The sequence below is a fragment of the Solanum stenotomum genome, chromosome 8 (genome assembly GCF_019186545.1).
Source record: "Solanum stenotomum isolate F172 chromosome 8, ASM1918654v1, whole genome shotgun sequence".
NCBI classification, from domain to species: domain Eukaryota; kingdom Viridiplantae; phylum Streptophyta; class Magnoliopsida; order Solanales; family Solanaceae; genus Solanum; species Solanum stenotomum.
Window position 1 is genome coordinate 2,528,215 of NC_064289.1, and position 19,579 is coordinate 2,547,793.

General features: G+C 31.2%; 3 protein-coding genes across 3 annotated transcripts; all 3 read left to right on the plus strand.

The window, feature by feature from the left end:
- Positions 1-2,762: 2,762 nt before the first annotated feature.
- Positions 2,763-5,695, plus strand: LOC125875287 (tubulin beta-2 chain-like). The gene is made up of 3 exons (XM_049556391.1): positions 2,763-3,276; positions 3,948-4,217; positions 4,856-5,695. Exons 1-3 carry the CDS (start codon positions 2,883-2,885, stop codon positions 5,530-5,532), a joined length of 1,341 nt encoding a protein of 446 aa, XP_049412348.1. The 5' UTR covers positions 2,763-2,882; the 3' UTR covers positions 5,533-5,695.
- Positions 5,696-6,899: 1,204 nt separating this feature from the next.
- LOC125875288 (peroxidase 47) lies at positions 6,900-8,151 on the plus strand. The gene is made up of 4 exons (XM_049556392.1): positions 6,900-7,154; positions 7,236-7,424; positions 7,506-7,668; positions 7,752-8,151. Exons 1-4 carry the CDS (start codon positions 6,930-6,932, stop codon positions 8,144-8,146), a joined length of 972 nt encoding a protein of 323 aa, XP_049412349.1. The 5' UTR covers positions 6,900-6,929; the 3' UTR covers positions 8,147-8,151.
- A 7,622-nt stretch (positions 8,152-15,773) lies between these two features.
- On the plus strand, positions 15,774-18,843 carry LOC125875021 (uncharacterized). The gene is made up of 3 exons (XM_049556074.1): positions 15,774-16,204; positions 16,330-16,372; positions 18,492-18,843. Exons 1-3 carry the CDS (start codon positions 15,926-15,928, stop codon positions 18,641-18,643), a joined length of 474 nt encoding a protein of 157 aa, XP_049412031.1. The 5' UTR covers positions 15,774-15,925; the 3' UTR covers positions 18,644-18,843.
- Positions 18,844-19,579: the final 736 nt, after the last annotated feature.

Sequence of the window (19,579 nt, forward strand, 5' to 3'; positions counted from 1 at the left end):
TCAATTGCAAATGCTTTAACAATAATGATATATTTACTATAATTCTACAAGTAAGGTATGAGAAAAGTAATGTGGAGATGATACAGATAAAGAAAATTAGACAATGTTTGAATATCTACTAACATTGTATCTTCATCTTCACCCTTCATGAGTATTTATAGGATCATGTCCTTGATAAGTTGCATGTGTGTCATGTTCACTCTAATCACCTCTCTCCAATACCTTTTGGAAAAATTGTACATTATAGCAAACTATTGATTCAAAATAAATGTTATAGCTACAGTTTTATTTAATTCTAATTCACAGCAAACACATTGTGATTCGCCTCTCTCCCCTTAATCTCGCTCGCCACTCTCAGTTCTCTTCCTCGCCTTTCTCACTTTATATAAACACAAATGTATAAATTGTGTTTGTATAAAGTGAAGAGAGACTGTATATACAAATACAAATACATATTTCCTCGTCTTATACACTTAAAATTATACTAATACAAATCTTCCTTTGTCCAGTTCTATTTTGCCTTTCTCTCTCTCGTTTTATACAAACATAAATTATATAATTTATGTTTGTATAAAGTGAGAGAGATTTGTTATACAAATATAAATGCTTTAACTCAATACAATTGTATACAAATACAAATTTTATGCAAATAAACAAACACACTCATTGATACATATACATAGTAGTTACATATATATAATTATTTAACTGATATACATATACAATTCACCTCTCGATCTCCCCTCTCTCCCCTCTCTCGTCTCTCCCCTAATCTTGCTTGCCACTCTAACCTAACACAACGAACACATACATATACAAACGCTTAGTTTCATAGACACAGACTTTCGATTTATACAAATCGTCGCGATTTATACGAATCAAATGCTCAATAGCAAATATAGTTTGTTATAGAGCGCAAATAGCAAAACTGTAGCTATAGAGCGCTAATATGATTTTTATGTTTGCTATTCCTAATATTTACACATACCCGTTTGATATATCTCTCCTCTTCTTAGGCCCACCATAATCAACCTCTTACACGTCCTCACTCGAGTATCTAACCATCTTCTTTTCATATGTCTGAATCATTTTTATTTCACATATCTCATCACGTCTATTATGAGACCCACTATCATATTGTCCAAAATATCTACCTTCCTAATTTTTTTCCTGATAATAAAATTAGAAGTGAGAGAGAGTTAGAAGTGACTTATCCTTTGTATCACCAATGGACAAGAGGGTTTCAACAAAAGAACTTTTATGTTCAATATATTTGTGAAAATAGAAAATGGTCGAAAGAGAAATGACCAATCTAAAACTTTTAGGATCAACTTCAACAACAAAAGATGCTTGGAATGTATTAAAAAAAAACTAATAAAGTATGATTTGGTGATTTGAGAACTACTACAGAACTAATAGACTACTAAAATATAAGTTAGTGTGTAGTTATGATTTTAAATCAACATTTAGATATCTGATTTAAGATGATGGTTTTGAATTCTCCAAAAAGTATGATTTGAATTCTTGAATTGTGATTTTAATTTATTTTTTAAAATGCAAAACTTGACACATAAATTGTATTTTGTAAAAAAAAAAAGACTCGTCATTTTGAAATTTGGAATAAAAAACCTCGTGTTTGTTGTGAAGATATTGTTCGTATTATATTAAAGAATAACTAGTTAATTTTATTGTTGATTAGTAGATATTTATAAAATTATGTGTATTTGAAAATATATAATTGCAAACATTTATTTATAAAAGGAACATAAAAGATATGTGATTTATCAGGGTGATATTGTTAGATATTCCGATATCTTGTTTATAAACTATGTTTTACTGATTTGATAAGATTGTATAAAAATTGAGAAAATTTTGTCAGTTTTCACAATTTGTGAAATTTTCAAGTTTATAATAGTAATAATAATAATAATAATATAACTAATGAAATCTAAACTGCATATCCAAATAAAACTTTAAAGTTTTATCAATCAAATTTCATATTATAATTTTATATCATAATTTCATATTACATATCGAAATAAGCCCTTATTCCTACCTAAAGCATGATGTTGAAGTTGAACGAAACAAAAGGGAACAAGAAGCAAATGAGGTTTTAGAGAAGTCGAATTGGTCTAGTATTTGCTCGATCAAAAAAATTAATTTAACACATTATATTTTAATTAGTTTACAGTAAGTGAACTTGACGCATGCTTACAAGACAAATTTGGATAAGATTACGTAATGTGTTTGTCTATTCATAGGTTGAATTTGTAGTATGATAGTATAAAACTGTTTTTTAATTTAATTTCAATTGATATATATGTCTTTCAATTTTTTTGATGAGTATAAATAAATAGTTAAATATATATAAAATTAAATAAATAGAGATACGTTTCCAAATTAACGTTTTACAAATTAATTTAAGTGTATCTCACGTGAATTAACATGTGAAACACGTGTGTGTATTTATTCTATTTTACACAAATTTAGGTATCTATATATGTCCATTCAAAATAAAAGGATATAAGTATTAAATATTATTTTTATATATTAGGTCTATATTTGAGTGGCTAAATAACAAATTGTGCCAATTTGGTCAACAAAATTTAGGAAAATGACATAAAAAGGTTAAGACAGCCAAACCTATGTTACGCTCTTGAAGCGCCAAAATTCGAAATTCAAAATTTAAATCTCGATTCAAGAGCCATATTATTTCTTTAAAAATAAACCAGAGGCACTAATTATTTTAACTTTTTTAGCCCTACATTTCTTCAATAAAGTCTCATTTTCACCTTAAGAAATCTCAAAATTTTCATTTCTCTTCTCTCTCTAACCTTCCTCCACAAAAAACCCTCTGTGTTTCTCATTTTTCTGCTGTGAAAATGCGTGAGATTCTTCACATTCAAGGTGGCCAATGCGGTAACCAAATCGGATCCAAGTTCTGGGAAGTTGTGTGTGCGGAGCATGGGATTGATGCCACCGGAAGGTACCAGGGAGACACAGATCTACAACTTGAGAGGGTGAATGTGTATTACAATGAAGCTAGTGGTGGACGGTTTGTTCCTAGGGCTGTGCTCATGGATCTGGAACCAGGGACCATGGACAGTATTAGATCTGGGACTTATGGTCAGATCTTTCGTCCTGATAACTTTGTTTTTGGCCAATCTGGTGCTGGGAACAACTGGGCTAAGGGTCATTACACTGAGGGTGCTGAGCTGATTGATTCTGTTCTCGATGTTGTGCGTAAAGAAGCTGAAAACTGTGACTGCCTACAAGGTGTTTGTTAAATTGCTTTTATGCTTCTTGATTTGTTTAGATTGTATTATTTTCTTTGCATTTCTCGCTTCGATCTGTTTTTATAGATTTAAGATCTGCTGCTGAGGTTTTATTACTTGTTGTTAACATGTGTACACAGTCATGTATGAATCTAACTATCTAATCTGAAGTGTTAAAACAATATGCAGCTTAGTTAAGAAGTTTTAGAAATTATTTTGCAAACCCTCACTTAATGAACTATCTAGAGATGATGTCTGTAACGCTTTGTGGCATGACAAGTCAGATCTCTTAGTTTGTTGAGGAAAGGAGGTTAAGAACGACTCAAATATCAATAGGGGAAGGCGGTGTGTGAGAGAAATATCAGAGTGGTAAAGCTGATAGCTTAATGTACTTAGAATTTTGTGAGAAAAGTACCTTAGAGACAGCAGTATAATTCAAGAAGAAGTTCATTAGAAATAGCAAAAAAATAATGGAGGAATAAAGATTGAAGGGAGAGGAGAAGATTGGTATCAGACAACAAAGCAGCTAAGCATGGTTTGGTATTATATGTAAGAACCTAGGATCCAATTTATTTAGGTTATAACTGGAGTGGGTAAATATAATATTAATCAATGTGAAGATTTATGAGCAATCTTATGTTCTTTGGTGCTTACATGTGGTATCATATGCAGGGTTTCAGGTGTGCCACTCCCTGGGAGGAGGGACTGGGTCCGGAATGGGAACCCTTTTGATTTCAAAGATCAGAGAGGAGTACCCAGATAGAATGATGCTTACTTTCTCTGTTTTCCCATCTCCAAAGGTTTCAGACACTGTTGTTGAGCCTTACAATGCCACACTGTCTGTTCATCAGCTTGTGGAGAATGCAGATGAGTGTATGGTTCTTGACAATGAGGCACTGTATGACATTTGTTTCCGTACCCTCAAGCTGACAACTCCTAGCTGTAAGTAGCCTCAATTTAATCTGAATTACACTGGCATATATTTACATAGTCATTGATTTCCTTGAGATAACTTTTAGCATCATGATAGAAGATATCTGGATCTTCACTAGTAAGTGTGCATGTTTTCACACATTTGACCTAATATTCTCTACGCGATAATAGTCTTTATGATGATGCAGTCAATCCTCCTCCCCCCTCCCCATTTTAATCTGTTTTGAATTAATTTCCCCTTCTGTTCTCTTGATTAAAATTGCATTTTGAACCCAAATAGATTGTATTTCTCTCTATATAACATTAATTGTGTGTAGTTTACTAATATAGGCTCTCTTGGCAAAAAGTTGCATTTTGAATGTAGACTTGGTGGTATTTTTCACTTGTCTAAATATCAATATTATGTTTAGTCAACTAATACAGCTCTAGAGGTCCTCTATAACTGGTATACTGGCCATTTGTGAGAAGCAAACTAAGTTTGTAAACATTACTTATCATTTCTTAGCTTGTCCCTTTAATCTGCATAAAACCTACTTTCCTGACAGTGTTGTTTGGTTAGCTATATATCCCTATATGCTTTATGATGTTTTGTATACTTTATTATCTAAAGTTGCATTTTCTGATTCTGTTCCTTCATCTTCCAACAGTTGGTGACCTGAATCACCTGATATCTGCAACCATGTCTGGAGTAACTTGCTGCCTCAGATTTCCTGGCCAGCTTAACTCTGATCTCAGAAAGCTTGCTGTAAACCTCATTCCTTTTCCCCGTCTTCACTTTTTCATGGTTGGGTTTGCACCACTTACCTCACGAGGATCCCAACAATACCGGGCTTTGACTGTCCCTGAGTTAACTCAGCAAATGTGGGATGCAAAGAACATGATGTGTGCTGCTGATCCTCGACATGGCCGTTATTTGACAGCATCAGCTATGTTCCGTGGAAAGATGAGCACCAAGGAAGTTGATGAACAGATGCTTAACGTGCAGAACAAAAACTCTTCTTACTTCATCGAGTGGATCCCCAACAATGTTAAGTCAACAGTCTGTGATATTCCTCCAACTGGTCTAAAGATGGCATCAACTTTCATTGGAAACTCAACCTCAATTCAAGAAATGTTCCGTCGTGTTAGTGAACAATTCACAGCCATGTTTAGGAGGAAGGCTTTCTTGCATTGGTACACTGGTGAGGGAATGGACGAGATGGAGTTCACTGAGGCTGAGAGCAACATGAATGATTTGGTCTCTGAATATCAGCAGTATCAAGATGCAGTGGCAGATGAGGAAGAGTATGAGGATGAGGAGGAAGAAGATCCATATCGTGACTGATGTGATCATGCTGTGTAATTTTACTTGAATTGATATTTGTAGTAGTTTCTTTCCAGTTGTGGTTGTAACCTCAACTACCATCTATCCGAACCCATCCAAGACATTTATTTGTAGTTGTCTTTAACTGCAAACACAGTTCCTTGAAATATTAGCTTTGTTTTTGATTATCTACCTTGAAATATTAGTACTTGCAGATTGAAGGTTATCTTTACCCACTTTCAGTTATGAATTTGAGATCGATTTGGGGAAACTCTTAGTTTGAATTACAGTGTTTAAGAGACTCTGTTGGAACTCACCTCGGGACTTGCCCTGAGGAGGGGCTCTAGCAAAACGTCTCGAGACTCAAGTGTGGGGCTTAGTTTTGTAAGACTTACGCCCCAAATGCTTGACTGTACGCCTTAAACACGCCGAATGCTTGGGGCTCGTGTATTAAAATTTTTAGTTAACCTTGTTGACTCTCATAATTCTTGAATAAATGAACGGAACTTGATAATTTTTTTAATCAACAGAGATAAGAAAATTTAGAGTAACTCAAATAACAAGTTGTACTATTGCACTTTACTATTTTGTAACATTGTGAAGGTGGATTATATATTGTGTAACATTTCTTTTAAAAATATGTAGCGAAATTTTATTTTTTCGCTTATGATTGGTTTTCATGGTTTTGTCATATGTCTCAAAATTATCATATTTTATCTAGCTATTTGAATGTAATTTTATTTATATTCATGATGGAGTGATGTTGTTATTATAATACTAGTAAGTTTAATTGATTATTTTTCTTTTAGGAGGTAAATTATATAGTATGATAGAATATTTTTTTTTAGAAATGATGATTCTTTTATTGTTAGAAAGTTAAGATGTTGGATTATTTATACTTGTGTAATCATGTTAGAAGTTTTATTTTATATGAGTTTCTTTAATCATGTTTGTAATTATTTCAAACTATTGATGTCTTTTTATAATTTTGTGTTATTATATTATTATACTATATTGTAAATTAAAAAATTAAAGATCCATAGGGCTTACGCCCCACGTCTCAAGGCTTACGTCTCGCCCTATACAACGTAAAACGCCTCGCTTCTCGTCCCTGCCTTTTAAAACACTGGTTTGAAAGGTACAAATGAGCATAATACACCAATAAAACAAAATTGAGGGTTATTTTTTACCCTTTTCTCTTTATATTATACTAGTGCGTGTAACATTATTTGCATGCTTTTGTCCCACTAAATATAAAAGGTATTACCTGTCAAAGCACTTAGATTATGATAATATTGACTTTGTTTGGGTGGGGAGAGATGAATTATGGACCACTATTTCCAACTTTTCCTTTTATCCAATATAATAAATTATTAATGTATTGGTAGTAGTATATAAATAGGGCTCCAAAATGGTGTATGAATCACTTGGAGATGGAAATGGGAAAGTATGAGTTGTTAATGGTGATATTAATAGTGAGTGGATATGGTTTTGTTGATGGTCTGAGAATGGATTATTATTTCATGATGAATTGCCCATTTGCAGAGGGAATAGTGAAGAACATTGTGAATAGGCATTTGCAAGCTGATCCTACTCTTGCTGCTGCCCTTGTCAGGATGCACTTCCACGATTGCTTTGTTGAGGTAACTTTATTTTATAAATTATTACTTTAGTAGTAGCATGCATGAGAGTTGAAACATGAAATTTTTGTTTGTCTTGAAAAGGGATGTGATGCATCGGTGTTGATTGATTCAACAAAGGATAACACAGCAGAAAAGGATTCGCCAGCAAATTTAAGCTTGAGAGGCTATGAAATCATTGATGAAGTCAAAGAACAACTCGAAATCCAATGCCCTGGAGTCGTCTCTTGTGCTGATATTCTTGCCATGGCTGCAAGGGATGCTGTCTTCTTTGTAAGATATATATTATTCATCGATCTCTCTCTCTCTATCTCTATATATGAATAATCTCTTAAACTAATTGTTATATGATAGGCTGGAGGTCCAGTGTATGACATACCAAAAGGAAGAAAGGATGGAACAAGATCAAGAATAGAAGACACAATCAATCTACCTCCCCCCACACTTAATAGTTCAGAGCTTATCAGATTGTTTGGCCAACGTGGCTTCACTGCTCAAGAGATGGTGGCTCTATCTGGTAAATATATATATTTGTCATATATATATATATATATATATATCAATTAGGATTATTAATTTATGTCATGAATATATATATAGGTGCACATACACTAGGAGTGGCAAGATGCTCATCATTCAAGCATAGATTGAGTAACTTTGATTCAACACATGATGTGGATCCAACTTTGGATGCTCAATTCGCCAAGACTCTATCAAAAAGATGCACTAGTGACAAGTCTGAGCAGGCCTTTGACACCACAAAAGATACTTTTGACAATGACTACTATAATGCTTTACAAAGGAATACTGGTGTCCTCTTCTCTGATCAAACTCTTTACAACAACCCTAGAACTAGAGGCATTGTCAATGCTTATGCCTTTAATCAAGCTATGTTCTTCCTTGATTTCCAACAAGCCATGCTTAAAATGGGCTTACTTGATGTCAAAGAAGGCTCCAAGGGGGAAGTGCGAGCCAACTGTCGTATCATCAATTGATTATTCCTATATATGCATGTAAAGTGTATTCCAACCAGCTTTTATATATATAATATAAAATATAGCCAAAGTAATATATGGTTTGTCTGTGCATGAGCCCAATAATATTACGTTAAATATAAAAAATATATTAAAAAAAGCATAATTTTGTTGGTCAAAATTATTATCTAGAAGTTAAGTTGAAAAGAAAGTTAACCTTTTTCTTAAGTCACGCTAATTTAAATGAGTTAAAAAATTTCTTTTAAACTTATATGTGTTACTACAAGAAAAGTGTGAATTACATGGAGATTTTCCTAAAGATTAGTAGGAAAATAAGTTTCCTACACATTTAAATTTAATTATTCTTATGGTAGATAATTTAATTATTCTTATAATATCTACTTTCTAGTGTAATGCTACACACTTATAAATGAAAATTTGGAGGAAAATTTCTTGTAGTGGTTGACAATTTAATTATTCTTATAATATCTACTATCTAGTGTAATGCTACACACTTGTAAAAAAGTTACTTGCCAAAATTAATCACTGAAGCTATTTGACTGAGTTATTCTTTATACTAGACGACGGCAAACCCGTGCAAGAACGGGTCCTACATAAAATAAATATATATATATATATATATATATATATATATGTTAATTTAATAGCATAGATGAGTATAAACTAACGGATTTGATCACTATCTTTTATAATTGAAATGAAGGGTTCAATTTGCTTCCATTAATAGAGATTTCTTTTATTCCCTATTTCTATCCACATTTAATTAATTATTTTTTAAAAAAATGAACTTATTATCATAATTTGATGCCCTGAATTATTTGTAATTGCCTCTTTTACTAATAATATTTTTTTTATATATGATTGGAGTATGTATATCACAATATAAAGGTAAGCAGGTTAACTATAAATTAATATGATTAAGTTCAATAGACTTTTTATAAATTAATGTACATAGTTTTCGAAAAATAGTCACGTAGTTTAAATAAGGAGGTAATTCACTACTCCCTTCATTTCAAATACTTATCATAAATTTTTGAATAAAATCAGATTAAAATAAATTAATATTAAAACATAGATATTCAAAAAATATATAAAAAGTACTATTTAAATGAAAAAATACACTCTAAACGGTTAGTCAAAATGCATTTTAAATATTTTAGAATGGTTTATTATTATGACTTGTAATTTTTTTTTTTGCCTAATTTTCATATATGTAAATTTTACTATTATTATTATTACAAATTTTATGTCAAAATTTATTTAAAATTAACTCTCCAAATTCAAGAGGTGCCACAGAAATTAGAACCAAAGGGAGATTATTTGTAAAAATATGAAAGGATTAAGGACCTAAAGCAGCAGTTAATGAAAAGACAAACTTCATAAAAAAATTAGATAATTACACTAAGCACACATGTTGATATCCAAATCTTTACTCACTCTTCTAGTACTAATGATAGTGCTCCTTTGGTTTATTTTTACTTACTTAGTATTGATTTGTCACACTTCTTAATTCTTAAGAAATAAATAAATAGAATTACAATTTTACTTAATAAATTAAATATTTTAAAAAATATATTGGGAAATGACAATAGTTAATAAATAATAATTAAATTATGAACTAAAAGTGATATATCTAGATAGATAAAAATAAATAAATATGTTAATATAGTAGACAAGTAAAAATTGACGGGAGAAATAAATGACATGTAAATTTAAAATAGAAGGAATTACAGATTAAGTATTGGACAACTATCAAATGTCTAAATATTAAAAAAAGAAAGAGAAAAAAAGAGAAGCCTAAACATGAAAACTCAAAACTACCCTTGATTTTGAATCTATTGACAATAAACATATATGTTGATAACCAACAACTTAAACCCACACTTCTATATAAGTAGAATTTTTCCATGTCAACTAGATTTTTATTATTACTCTATCAAACAAATTTACTCAAAATAAATTATACTATTTATTTTGTTAAGTCAAATCAATTTTATAATGAATTTATTTTATTAATGATATTTTGAAAATTTAAATTTAATTATTATACTTTATGTAATTATTTAATTATAAAAATAGTACTTACTCTATTCCATAGTGAGTACTGAATAAACATAATTATAAGTTATTAAAATAAATAAATAAACTAAATTTGTAAAATAATAAACCCTTATCAAGAAAAACATTTAAAAAAGTAATTTAAACTATATTTTCCACTATACTTTTTATGAATATTCTATAGTGAGTACTGAATAAACATAAGTATAAGTTATTAAAATAAATAATTAAAAGTAACAAAATGAAAAATTATTAGTAAATGACAAAAATCCAATTGACATACAAATGGGTCTAACGGGTTTCATTGGCATAGTAATAATTAAAGTAACATCAAAGCAATTGAAAAAGAGTTTACTTTGCATTTAATGGAAAAGAGCTTACTTTGCATGAACTTACTACACGTGTTTTAGAAAACAATAAACAACTTTGGAAAATCACGGATAGACTAGAATAGCCTCAAATTAAATGTCAATTCCAAATAACTAACATGTTAACGGAGAGGAGGTTGCTTATTCTCCTTTCTTATATATTAAGGGATCGTTTGATTTGAATACAAATTATGATAGAATAAATTATGTTGGGATACGTTAAGATGAGATAAGTTATGCTGGGATTATTTCTTATTGATCGTTTGGTTGGTTGCTTTCAATACAATATGCATTACATAAATTTTAAGAATAAGTTGTTTGTTTACGAAAATACCCTTCAATTTATTTATTTATTTTTTATATATATTTTCTTTTCAAGCAGTAGTTATTTATTCTTAAAAATAAAACTTTTGTCTTATTTAGATTAAATATTTTTGTGTGTGCATTTCCATAATTGTACCAAATGTATTTAAAAGTAAGATTTTCATCTAAATTTGTTAAAGTACAAATTTATTATTTATGTTACTTCATTTAAACACGTATCATTCTTAAATTGTAAAATACTAAAGTTATCTTCATTTTTAAATCATCTTACATGTTACTATTTCCTTCAAAATTTATGTGAACTAACAGTAGAATTCTTCCCAAAATTAGCGTACATGAGATGAAAAGAAGATAAGAAAAATAAAAATATACAAAAGATCTAGCTAAAAAGAATACCAATATAAACTAATTTAAGAGAAAACTGCACAGGAAGCTTATATTTAGTACCATAACATTTCGTTGTATCTCTCATTTTAATTGATATATAAAATATAAATTTTCAAGTGGCTAAAAGAATATACAATTAAAATATGTAATTCGATAGTAAGGAAATTAAATTAAAATATAAATAAACACAAGAATTAGTCAAATAAATTCATAAATAAAATTATATTTATATAGTGTAATTTTTTTTAAAAATATGAAGAATTATTATAATAAAAATAAGGAGTAGTGAAGGTCATAACTATTATTATACATGATATTAAAAATAATATATGATTTTACATGGATATAAAAAGAGTTTAAAGGGACACTTTTGTCATTTTATCTATTTTATACTGGGATAAGTTATCCCGGTATTATTATTCCACCCAAAGATAGGGATAACTTATCCCAGGACTAATTATTAATCCTGGGATAAGTTATCCCATGATGTGCAATCAAACAAAGGATTAAAGGGTGCTCAAAATTTATCTTGGGATTAATTCTCTTTATCCATAACACCAAACTACCCCTAAGTATACTAGATAGTGGAGTTTGTGCCCAATATATGTTACTTCCTCCGTCTAATAATAGTTGTCTACTATATTAAAAATAATTGTTCAATAATTCTTGTTTAATTGGTTCAGCACGAAATCATAAATAAGCTCTACCAAGGATTGCCAAGCATTTGGTACTGAGTTTCCTCCCCCCTTTTTAGTAACAAAATAAACCAAAAGTAGGACCAAACTGAGAGTTAGTAGCATAAACAAAGATGAATTTGTGAATGAGAAATATAAGTTTCCTATTTTCATAGGAATCAATGGAATTATTTCAAATTGTTCAAGTGGGCTGGAGACGAGATCTTTCACTAGATCCACTGCATCTTTATAGGCTTCACCCGCTACTCCGTTTTGATTCAAATCTTTCAATTAGAAAATTAAGAGATAATTTACCTTTTGTGTCTATTTTACCGTTACTATTTAATACAATTTATCATCTAACACATTTTTCAAAGTATTAAATTTAATAAAGTCAAAGGATAGTATAATAATATTACCTTATTGTTTATTGTTTCTTAAAAAGTGTGTCAAGTCAATCGTGGACAATTATTGTTGGACAGAGATAGTATTTATATGACATAATACATATATTGGACCCTAAACTTGGCTTCAAATTTTAACTTTGACCTCCAATTTTCATAGTGCACAAACAGGCACTTTAACTATCCAACCTTTTAATAAATAAACACGCGATTTTTGGAGGCAAAGAGCGTGAAATGCAAACGCTCCCACGTGTATTAGTGAGCCACTCAGTGGCTGCCAACTAATTAAATACTTTACACGTTCATTTCAGAACTAAAAAAAAATTAAAATTACTTTTAATTAATATACAAGGGTTATAGCTCTTTTTCCACAATGACAAAAAAAATTAGAAGTCATTTGCACTAAATATGAGCACAAATCGTTTTAAAAGAGAGGAAAAAAATTTTGATTTGAAAGAGAAGGAAAGAGAAATGAGATTTTGATTTGGAAATACAAAGATATTATATAAAAGGGATTGATTAAGGGTAGATTTGTCATTTCAACATTTTTTTTACTGTTGCGGGCCTCAAAAATTACTCCTAACTCGCGTAAAATACGTGCACATCACGCGTTTTGCTAGGTAGGACACACGTGTTTATTTATTAAAATGTTGGATAGTTAAAGTGTCTGTTTGTGCACTTTAAAAGTTGGAGGTCAAAGTTGAAATTTGAAGCCAAGTTTAGGGTCCAATATATGTATTATGCCTATTTATATTGTCTCAATTTATGTGATATAAATAAAATTTCGAAATTCAATTAATTTGTTTTTATGATTTGTAAATATTTTAAGTTATTAATTATTATAATTCATAGTACTTTTAATATAACTTTTAGATAATATATGTTACTTCTTCTATCTCAATTTATGTGGCATCGATATAATTTTGAGAGTTATCAAATTTTGATGTCTTTTATACATTTTTAGTACATAAGTATGATTTATAATATTTTTACGTTATTTTTAAATAAGATATGTTACTCCATCTATTTCAATTATGTGACACTAATAAATTTTTTAAATTTAATCAAATTGCACAATAATAGTAATCCAAGTGACATACGAGCAGGGCCACGTGTTTAATTGACATAGTAATAATTAAGTTAACACTAACATTAAAAGTAAAGAAGGAGCTGTGAAGTGACGGTGTGTCTTATTCAAAGAGCTACACGTGTCTTACATCAGGGTGCTTAGATGCTACGTCTAAAATCATCTAGTCGAGGTTGAGTGACTTTTATGCGATGCTAATGATTTAATAACTATCTTTGTAGCCTTAAAATGTTTCAATTTATGCTTCTACCTAGTATCTGAATTGTGAGAAAATTAATATTTCTTTCTTTCAATAACAGTTGTCCATTATATAAAAAATAATTATCTAATTTAAAAAAGTAATTGTCCATTATATAAAAAATAATTATCTAATTTAAAAAAGTAAGAGATAATTTTTTTTAAAATTTTGTCCTTGCTATTAAGTACTCCCTCCGTCCCTTTTTAGTTGTCCACTTTAGAAATGACACACAGATTAAGGCAACAATGATTAGCACAGTGAAGTTACAATTTTACCCTTATGACAACTTTTCACTTCAAAATTACAACCACTTATTTGAATTAAAGTGAAATAAATTGGAGGGAAACAACATACACTTTTACAATTTTCAAGAAGTGTAAATAAGGGTATAATAGGAAAAAATTTGTTGTCCTTTCTTGATTTGTCAAAATGGACAACTAAATAGGGACAACCAAAAAAGGAAATATGGACAAGTAAATAGGGACGGAGGGAGTATTAGTATTTATCATCTAACGCATTTTTAAAACATCAAAATTTAATAAAGTCAAATAATAATATAGTAATATTAACCTTATTATTTATTATTTTCTATGTCCCCAATTACTTGTCTACTTTTAAATTGACATACCTATTAAGAAAACAATAATTGACATAACGAGTTTACCATTTTACCCCTATTAATTATGAAGTTGATGAATTAAAAACTTAAGATTTTTAAGAAGTTCTACCTTTTTCAAAATAATTAATTGAGGGCATAATAGGTAAAAATATTTTATCCTTTTTTGATTTGTTAAAATGAACAAATAATTAGAGACAATTAAAAAGATGGAAAAATAATTAGTGACGCAGAGAATATATTTTAAGGAGTGTACCAACTATCAAGTCGACAACTATTGTTAGACAGAGAAAATATTCTTATATTATAAATAAAAGGCGGAATGACCTGAAAGACCCTTGTACTTGGCTCATTTTGTCAGTTGAACCCTCATACTCATCACTTTGCCAACTAGACCCTTAAACCCATCAAAAAACAACATTTTAAACCCTTTTCTCCTTCGGTCAGAGTGCGTGTAATGGACGCGATTACACGTGAAATTCCACATCATTTTTAGTGCCACATGCGAAATTAAGTGTTAAAATTTTTTTAAAAATCAAATAAATCAATTTTTTAATTTCTTTAACTTTTCAAATAGTCATCTTCTTTATATTTGGTCACAAATTGAGCACTAGATTCATACCCATCAGATCAAATTCTTCTTGATTTAACTTGTAAATTCAACTACAAGTTTACCAACACAAACTCAATGAACCCAAATCATAAAATTTAAGTAATTTTACAAATTCACAAGACCCATTTATTATTTTTTAAGCTTTTTCAAACTTATCAATGGAGTTTTAAAATTTTCAATAGTCACAATCATTCTTCACATTATCTGCATCTCCTCGTTGAAACCATCTAATAAAAGAATGATACTAATATTTTTCAAACCTAAAAAACGAAAATTTTAGAAGAACTTGAGGCTACTGATTTGTATTAAAAAAAAAGAAGAAGAAGAGGCGGAGAAGAGTGAATGTGGGGGTGGAGAAAGAAGAATGGGCTGGAGAAAGAAGAAAGGTGAGGGCTGTGGTGAGGGGTAGAGGAGAGAGGGCTGGTGGAGAAGAAGAAAGGGTGGGTGTGGATGAAGGAGGGTTGAAGAAGATGATTTTTTTTTTAATTTTGTTAAATTTTTTTTTTTAAAAGAAAAATATTGTTTTAACTCGCTTTTAAGCGCGTGCAATCACGCATATTTCCAACTCACCAATATTAATGCCACATAAGCTCGGTCAATGGTCAGAGGGGTTTAAAATATTGTGTTTTGATGAGTTTAAGGGTTTGATTGGCAAAGTGATGAGTAGGAGGGTCCAACTGACAAAAGGAGCCAAGTACAGGAGTCTTCCAGGTCATTCCGCCTAAATAAAATGTATTATAGTAATTATTTAAGGGATTGTGTGAGAAATTAACTCAAAGTTCCAACCTTACAATTTTTTTTTCTCATTTTCTTGCCTTTCCCCCTGTCATTTTTTACCACCTAAAGAAATAAAGAAAAGAAAAAACAAAAAGTAAAAGCGAGGCTCCGAAGAGCTCCGCCGCAAGGGTGAACAAAGAAATTGCAGTTTCATCTTCCTCCTCCGGCTCAGCATAAAACCCATTTGAACAAGAGAAAAAGTAATATAGTTTCGGAAAAATTTACCTGAAAAAATGGCTAATGCTCTCGTAAACAGAGCAGCTACAGTGAATCAGTCCACGAATTTCTTCAGGGCATCTTTCAGTTTCCTCAGAAATCTGAGCACTGCAACACCAACTAAGGATCCTTCTACCGAATCGTCTGCTGATGGACCTAAGAAGCCCAAAAGGAAGAAGAAGAAGAATCTTTTTGAGGTGGCTCAGTTTCTACCCAATTGGGGTCTCGGTTATCACATGGCCAAGACTCATTGGGCCAATGTCTCCTATGAAATCACAAAAATCAATCTTTATAAGGTATTTCTCTTTTTCTGGTGATGTAATAGGTAGAGTATGCATTGGCGTTCATTTGGGGTTTATTTTCTAGGGTTTATGTGTATATACAGATTTTTTTCATTTTGCGGATCGTTTTGTTTTTGCAGGATGGTAGACACGGTAAGGCTTGGGGACTTGCTTATAGAGATGGTGAGTGTTTCTTTCTTTTTCCTTTTCTAGTGTAAATGTTTCTCTTTTTTGAGCATTTGGTGATTGCAGTAAAGGTTAGAAAATAGGAGTTAGCTACTCTACATTGGCTTAATTTCCAAATAAAATTCAAGGAGCTGAGAGAATCCTAAATTGGTCTAGATTATTTACATTAGACAGCTTATGTCAGATAAGTAAGGTTCATCAAATTCCTAGATTCCAAAGTTTTTGAAGGGGTGTTGGAATCCCATTAAAACATTCGGTTCCACTCTCTTTAAATGATCCAAATAATGCATGAAGAGACCATATGATACATCTTTCTGATCGATTTCTCAACTCTCTGGTGTTCCAAATTAGCATAAGCATATTCAGGACTATAGGGATTAGGCATCACCTAGTACACTCCAAAAAGAGACAGGAACTTTTCCATACATTTTTTGTCTCAAACATGAGAACGCGATTTTCAACTTCGGCCTGATTCCTGCATAAATAAAAGTAGTATGCAAAAACAATCTCCTCTTGTTCTGAGATGATCTTATGCTGGACATGCTCGCTGGAGTTTTAACCAGCTAAACTAAGCAAGCTTTACAGGGATCTTAGTCTTCCATATGAATTCCCATTGCCTGTCATAATTATTCTGTTGCTCTTGATTTGTCTTTCATAGCATTCTTTTATTGTGAACTTCCCCTTTTCCTTTTCTCCCCAGCACAATTTATATCTCTTGCATATGAATTGTTACTTTCTGGAGTTTGATCAATAACTCCAGCAAGTTCTAATCACAGCAATGCCTCCTAGAAGAATATTCCATGAATTTCCATCTCTTCATAAAATGGTGATTTTTTGATTTATTATTCTTTGATGATTAGAACTGATGAATTTGCCAACCTTGTATAATTATCAAGATTTGTAGCTGTGCCTTAACCAGATAAATAGAACAAGGTGCTTTACCTCAATTGGATGTGATGTTACCAAAACTGAAACTTGTTCTTAACTTACTGTGCATTGTAGGTTAGATTTTTGGGCTCTGAACTTCAGTCCAGATTGGTTCTAATGCTATGTGGTGCAAGTAACAAAGTTTGTAGCTCATACCCGTGAAAATTGGGCTTTCATTCAAGTTTCCTGCCAAATTTTAATAACTTGGATCAAGTTTATGTAAAAAATTGATGCCTTTTAGACTATACTCTTGGGTGTTTCCTAGAGGTCAATGAAGTGAGTGAAAAACATGGGAGACCAGGGTCAAATCCACGCAGAGACAAAATATACTAGGCAAACTTTCTGGTGCCTATGCCTGGGGAAGTGACAGTTACCTAGTGGAATAGTTGAGGTGCACAAGCTTGTCTGAACACCTCTTTGTAACCAATATAAAACTTTGCAAACTACATATATACCAACTATTTGGGATTACACAACTTTTCAATGTAGGGGTAAGTCGGAGATTTATTTGCCTTGAAAAAGACAAATTATTTTGTATTTAAATGAAATTGAGTGAAGTTGAGTAGAATGGATATAGATGACTAATATAGCCGACCCCAACAGAGTTGGGATTTGAGGTGTATTTTTTTATGATGATCTGCAAACTTCAACACAAACATCCATATTTTTTCTCTGCTGGTAATAAGCATACATAAGTTAGATAAGTTTACTGTATATGTTAGTATGTTTCTGTTTGAAAATGCTTCTGCCAATAATTGTCTCTCTCAAAGGATCATCTTGGCTCGTTATATTTTTTGCTATGTGATTGGAAATTGCTACTGCTAATTACCAGCACACTTGGAATTTTTTCATGTTGTGCATGGATAAGTTGTAGCATCATAGTAGTCATCACTTTTAAGCCTTTTTATATCCCAGAACTGGATTTGTTTATTCTTTTTCCTTTATCTTCCAATCTAATAGTTAGTGGTGTTCTATTGGATTGCTAACTAGTGATTTTAAAGAGTGAGTGGACATTCAGCTTATATGACGCACAACAGTTTTTGTGTTAGCCTTTTGTCTTGATATAATGATGCTTTACCTATATTTAACAAATAATCTACTTGATTGCAAGTTTCAGTTTTAGGGTGTCTAGTAAAAGGAGTACATGAAATTGTCTTCTGCAAGTAACTAAACCACTCTCCCTGTTCAGGTTTACCAATTGCTGAGGCACCCAAGAAAATAAGTGGCGTACATAAGAGGTGCTGGAAGTACATCGCAAATTTGAAGAAACCCGAGGGAAGTGTTGATCAAATAAAGAAAGCCGAAGAAAGTACCCCTAATCCAGATGTTCAAGCTGCTTGAAGCTGTTTCCTCAACTGTTTTAGCATTGGAATCTTCAATCTCATTACAAATTTGTTATGTTTTGTTTGTGGTGCCATAATGCCAATGAAGTAGCATTCAATGAAAGCTTCAGGCTGTTGTCTTTTACCATGAAGTTATAGCAACTGGTGCCTTGAGAAAGAACTGATGGAAATCTGTGGACACATTTTCAGATATTTTAATGATAGACATTTTTTTAAAAAAATTAGAAGAGAGATTTGCTCTAGGTCACCAAGTCATTTTGATGATTCCTTTTAAATTTTTAATGTCTAACTCTATTTTTTGTATTATGCATAATATATCGTGACAAGTCTTCTCACTTTCACAATCATATTGTTCTTTCTAATAATTCAATAAACATATATGCTCTAGTTTTTGAACGGCAGGGGCACCAATGCCCCAAAAGTATGACTAAGGATATTTGCATATCATTTACGATAGTTTAAGGGGTACATTTGTCCTTTTCCCCTTTTTTTTTAATATAGAAGGGAGGATGGTTTAGTTCAAAAAATCAAAGGTCTCAAGTTTAATGTCTTGTGGGGACAAAAAATATTAGGTGTCAATTTGTCCTAGCTTTGGTGGACAACTATTTGATACGTGTGGCTGGTGGGTCTTCCCCTTTTGTGTCACCTTCTTAATTTTTTTTGATCTGGTGTTTTTTTTCCATCTGGTGTTTGGTACGTGACACTGGAGTCCGATTAAATTCAACTCAATCCAAAACCTCGACTAAATCTGGCTATACTCAAGACCTCTAATTTAGAGTAAGGACAGTGCTACCTCAGTGGTTTCTTCTATTTTTCACTCTGCTTCGAAGTGAAACTTCTACAAATAATTTTTTTCACTCTGCTTCAAACTGAAACTTCTACAAATAAAATAATAAAAATAAATAAACATTGTAATTAGCAATTGAATTTGAGA

Coding starts and splice junctions, on each gene's coding strand:
- LOC125875288 (XM_049556392.1), top strand. CDS start 6,930: ATGAATCACTTGGAGATGGAAATGGGAAAGTATGAGTTGTTAATGGTG. Junction 7,155..7,235: donor TCCACGATTGCTTTGTTGAG/GTAACTTTATTT, acceptor TGTCTTGAAAAG/GGATGTGATGCATCGGTGTT. Junction 7,669..7,751: donor AGAGATGGTGGCTCTATCTG/GTAAATATATAT, acceptor ATATATATATAG/GTGCACATACACTAGGAGTG.
- LOC125875021 (XM_049556074.1), top strand. CDS start 15,926: ATGGCTAATGCTCTCGTAAACAGAGCAGCTACAGTGAATCAGTCCACG. Junction 16,205..16,329: donor CAAAAATCAATCTTTATAAG/GTATTTCTCTTT, acceptor TTGTTTTTGCAG/GATGGTAGACACGGTAAGGC. Junction 16,373..18,491: donor GGGACTTGCTTATAGAGATG/GTGAGTGTTTCT, acceptor CTCCCTGTTCAG/GTTTACCAATTGCTGAGGCA.
- LOC125875287 (XM_049556391.1), top strand. CDS start 2,883: ATGCGTGAGATTCTTCACATTCAAGGTGGCCAATGCGGTAACCAAATC. Junction 3,277..3,947: donor AAACTGTGACTGCCTACAAG/GTGTTTGTTAAA, acceptor TATCATATGCAG/GGTTTCAGGTGTGCCACTCC. Junction 4,218..4,855: donor CAAGCTGACAACTCCTAGCT/GTAAGTAGCCTC, acceptor ATCTTCCAACAG/TTGGTGACCTGAATCACCTG.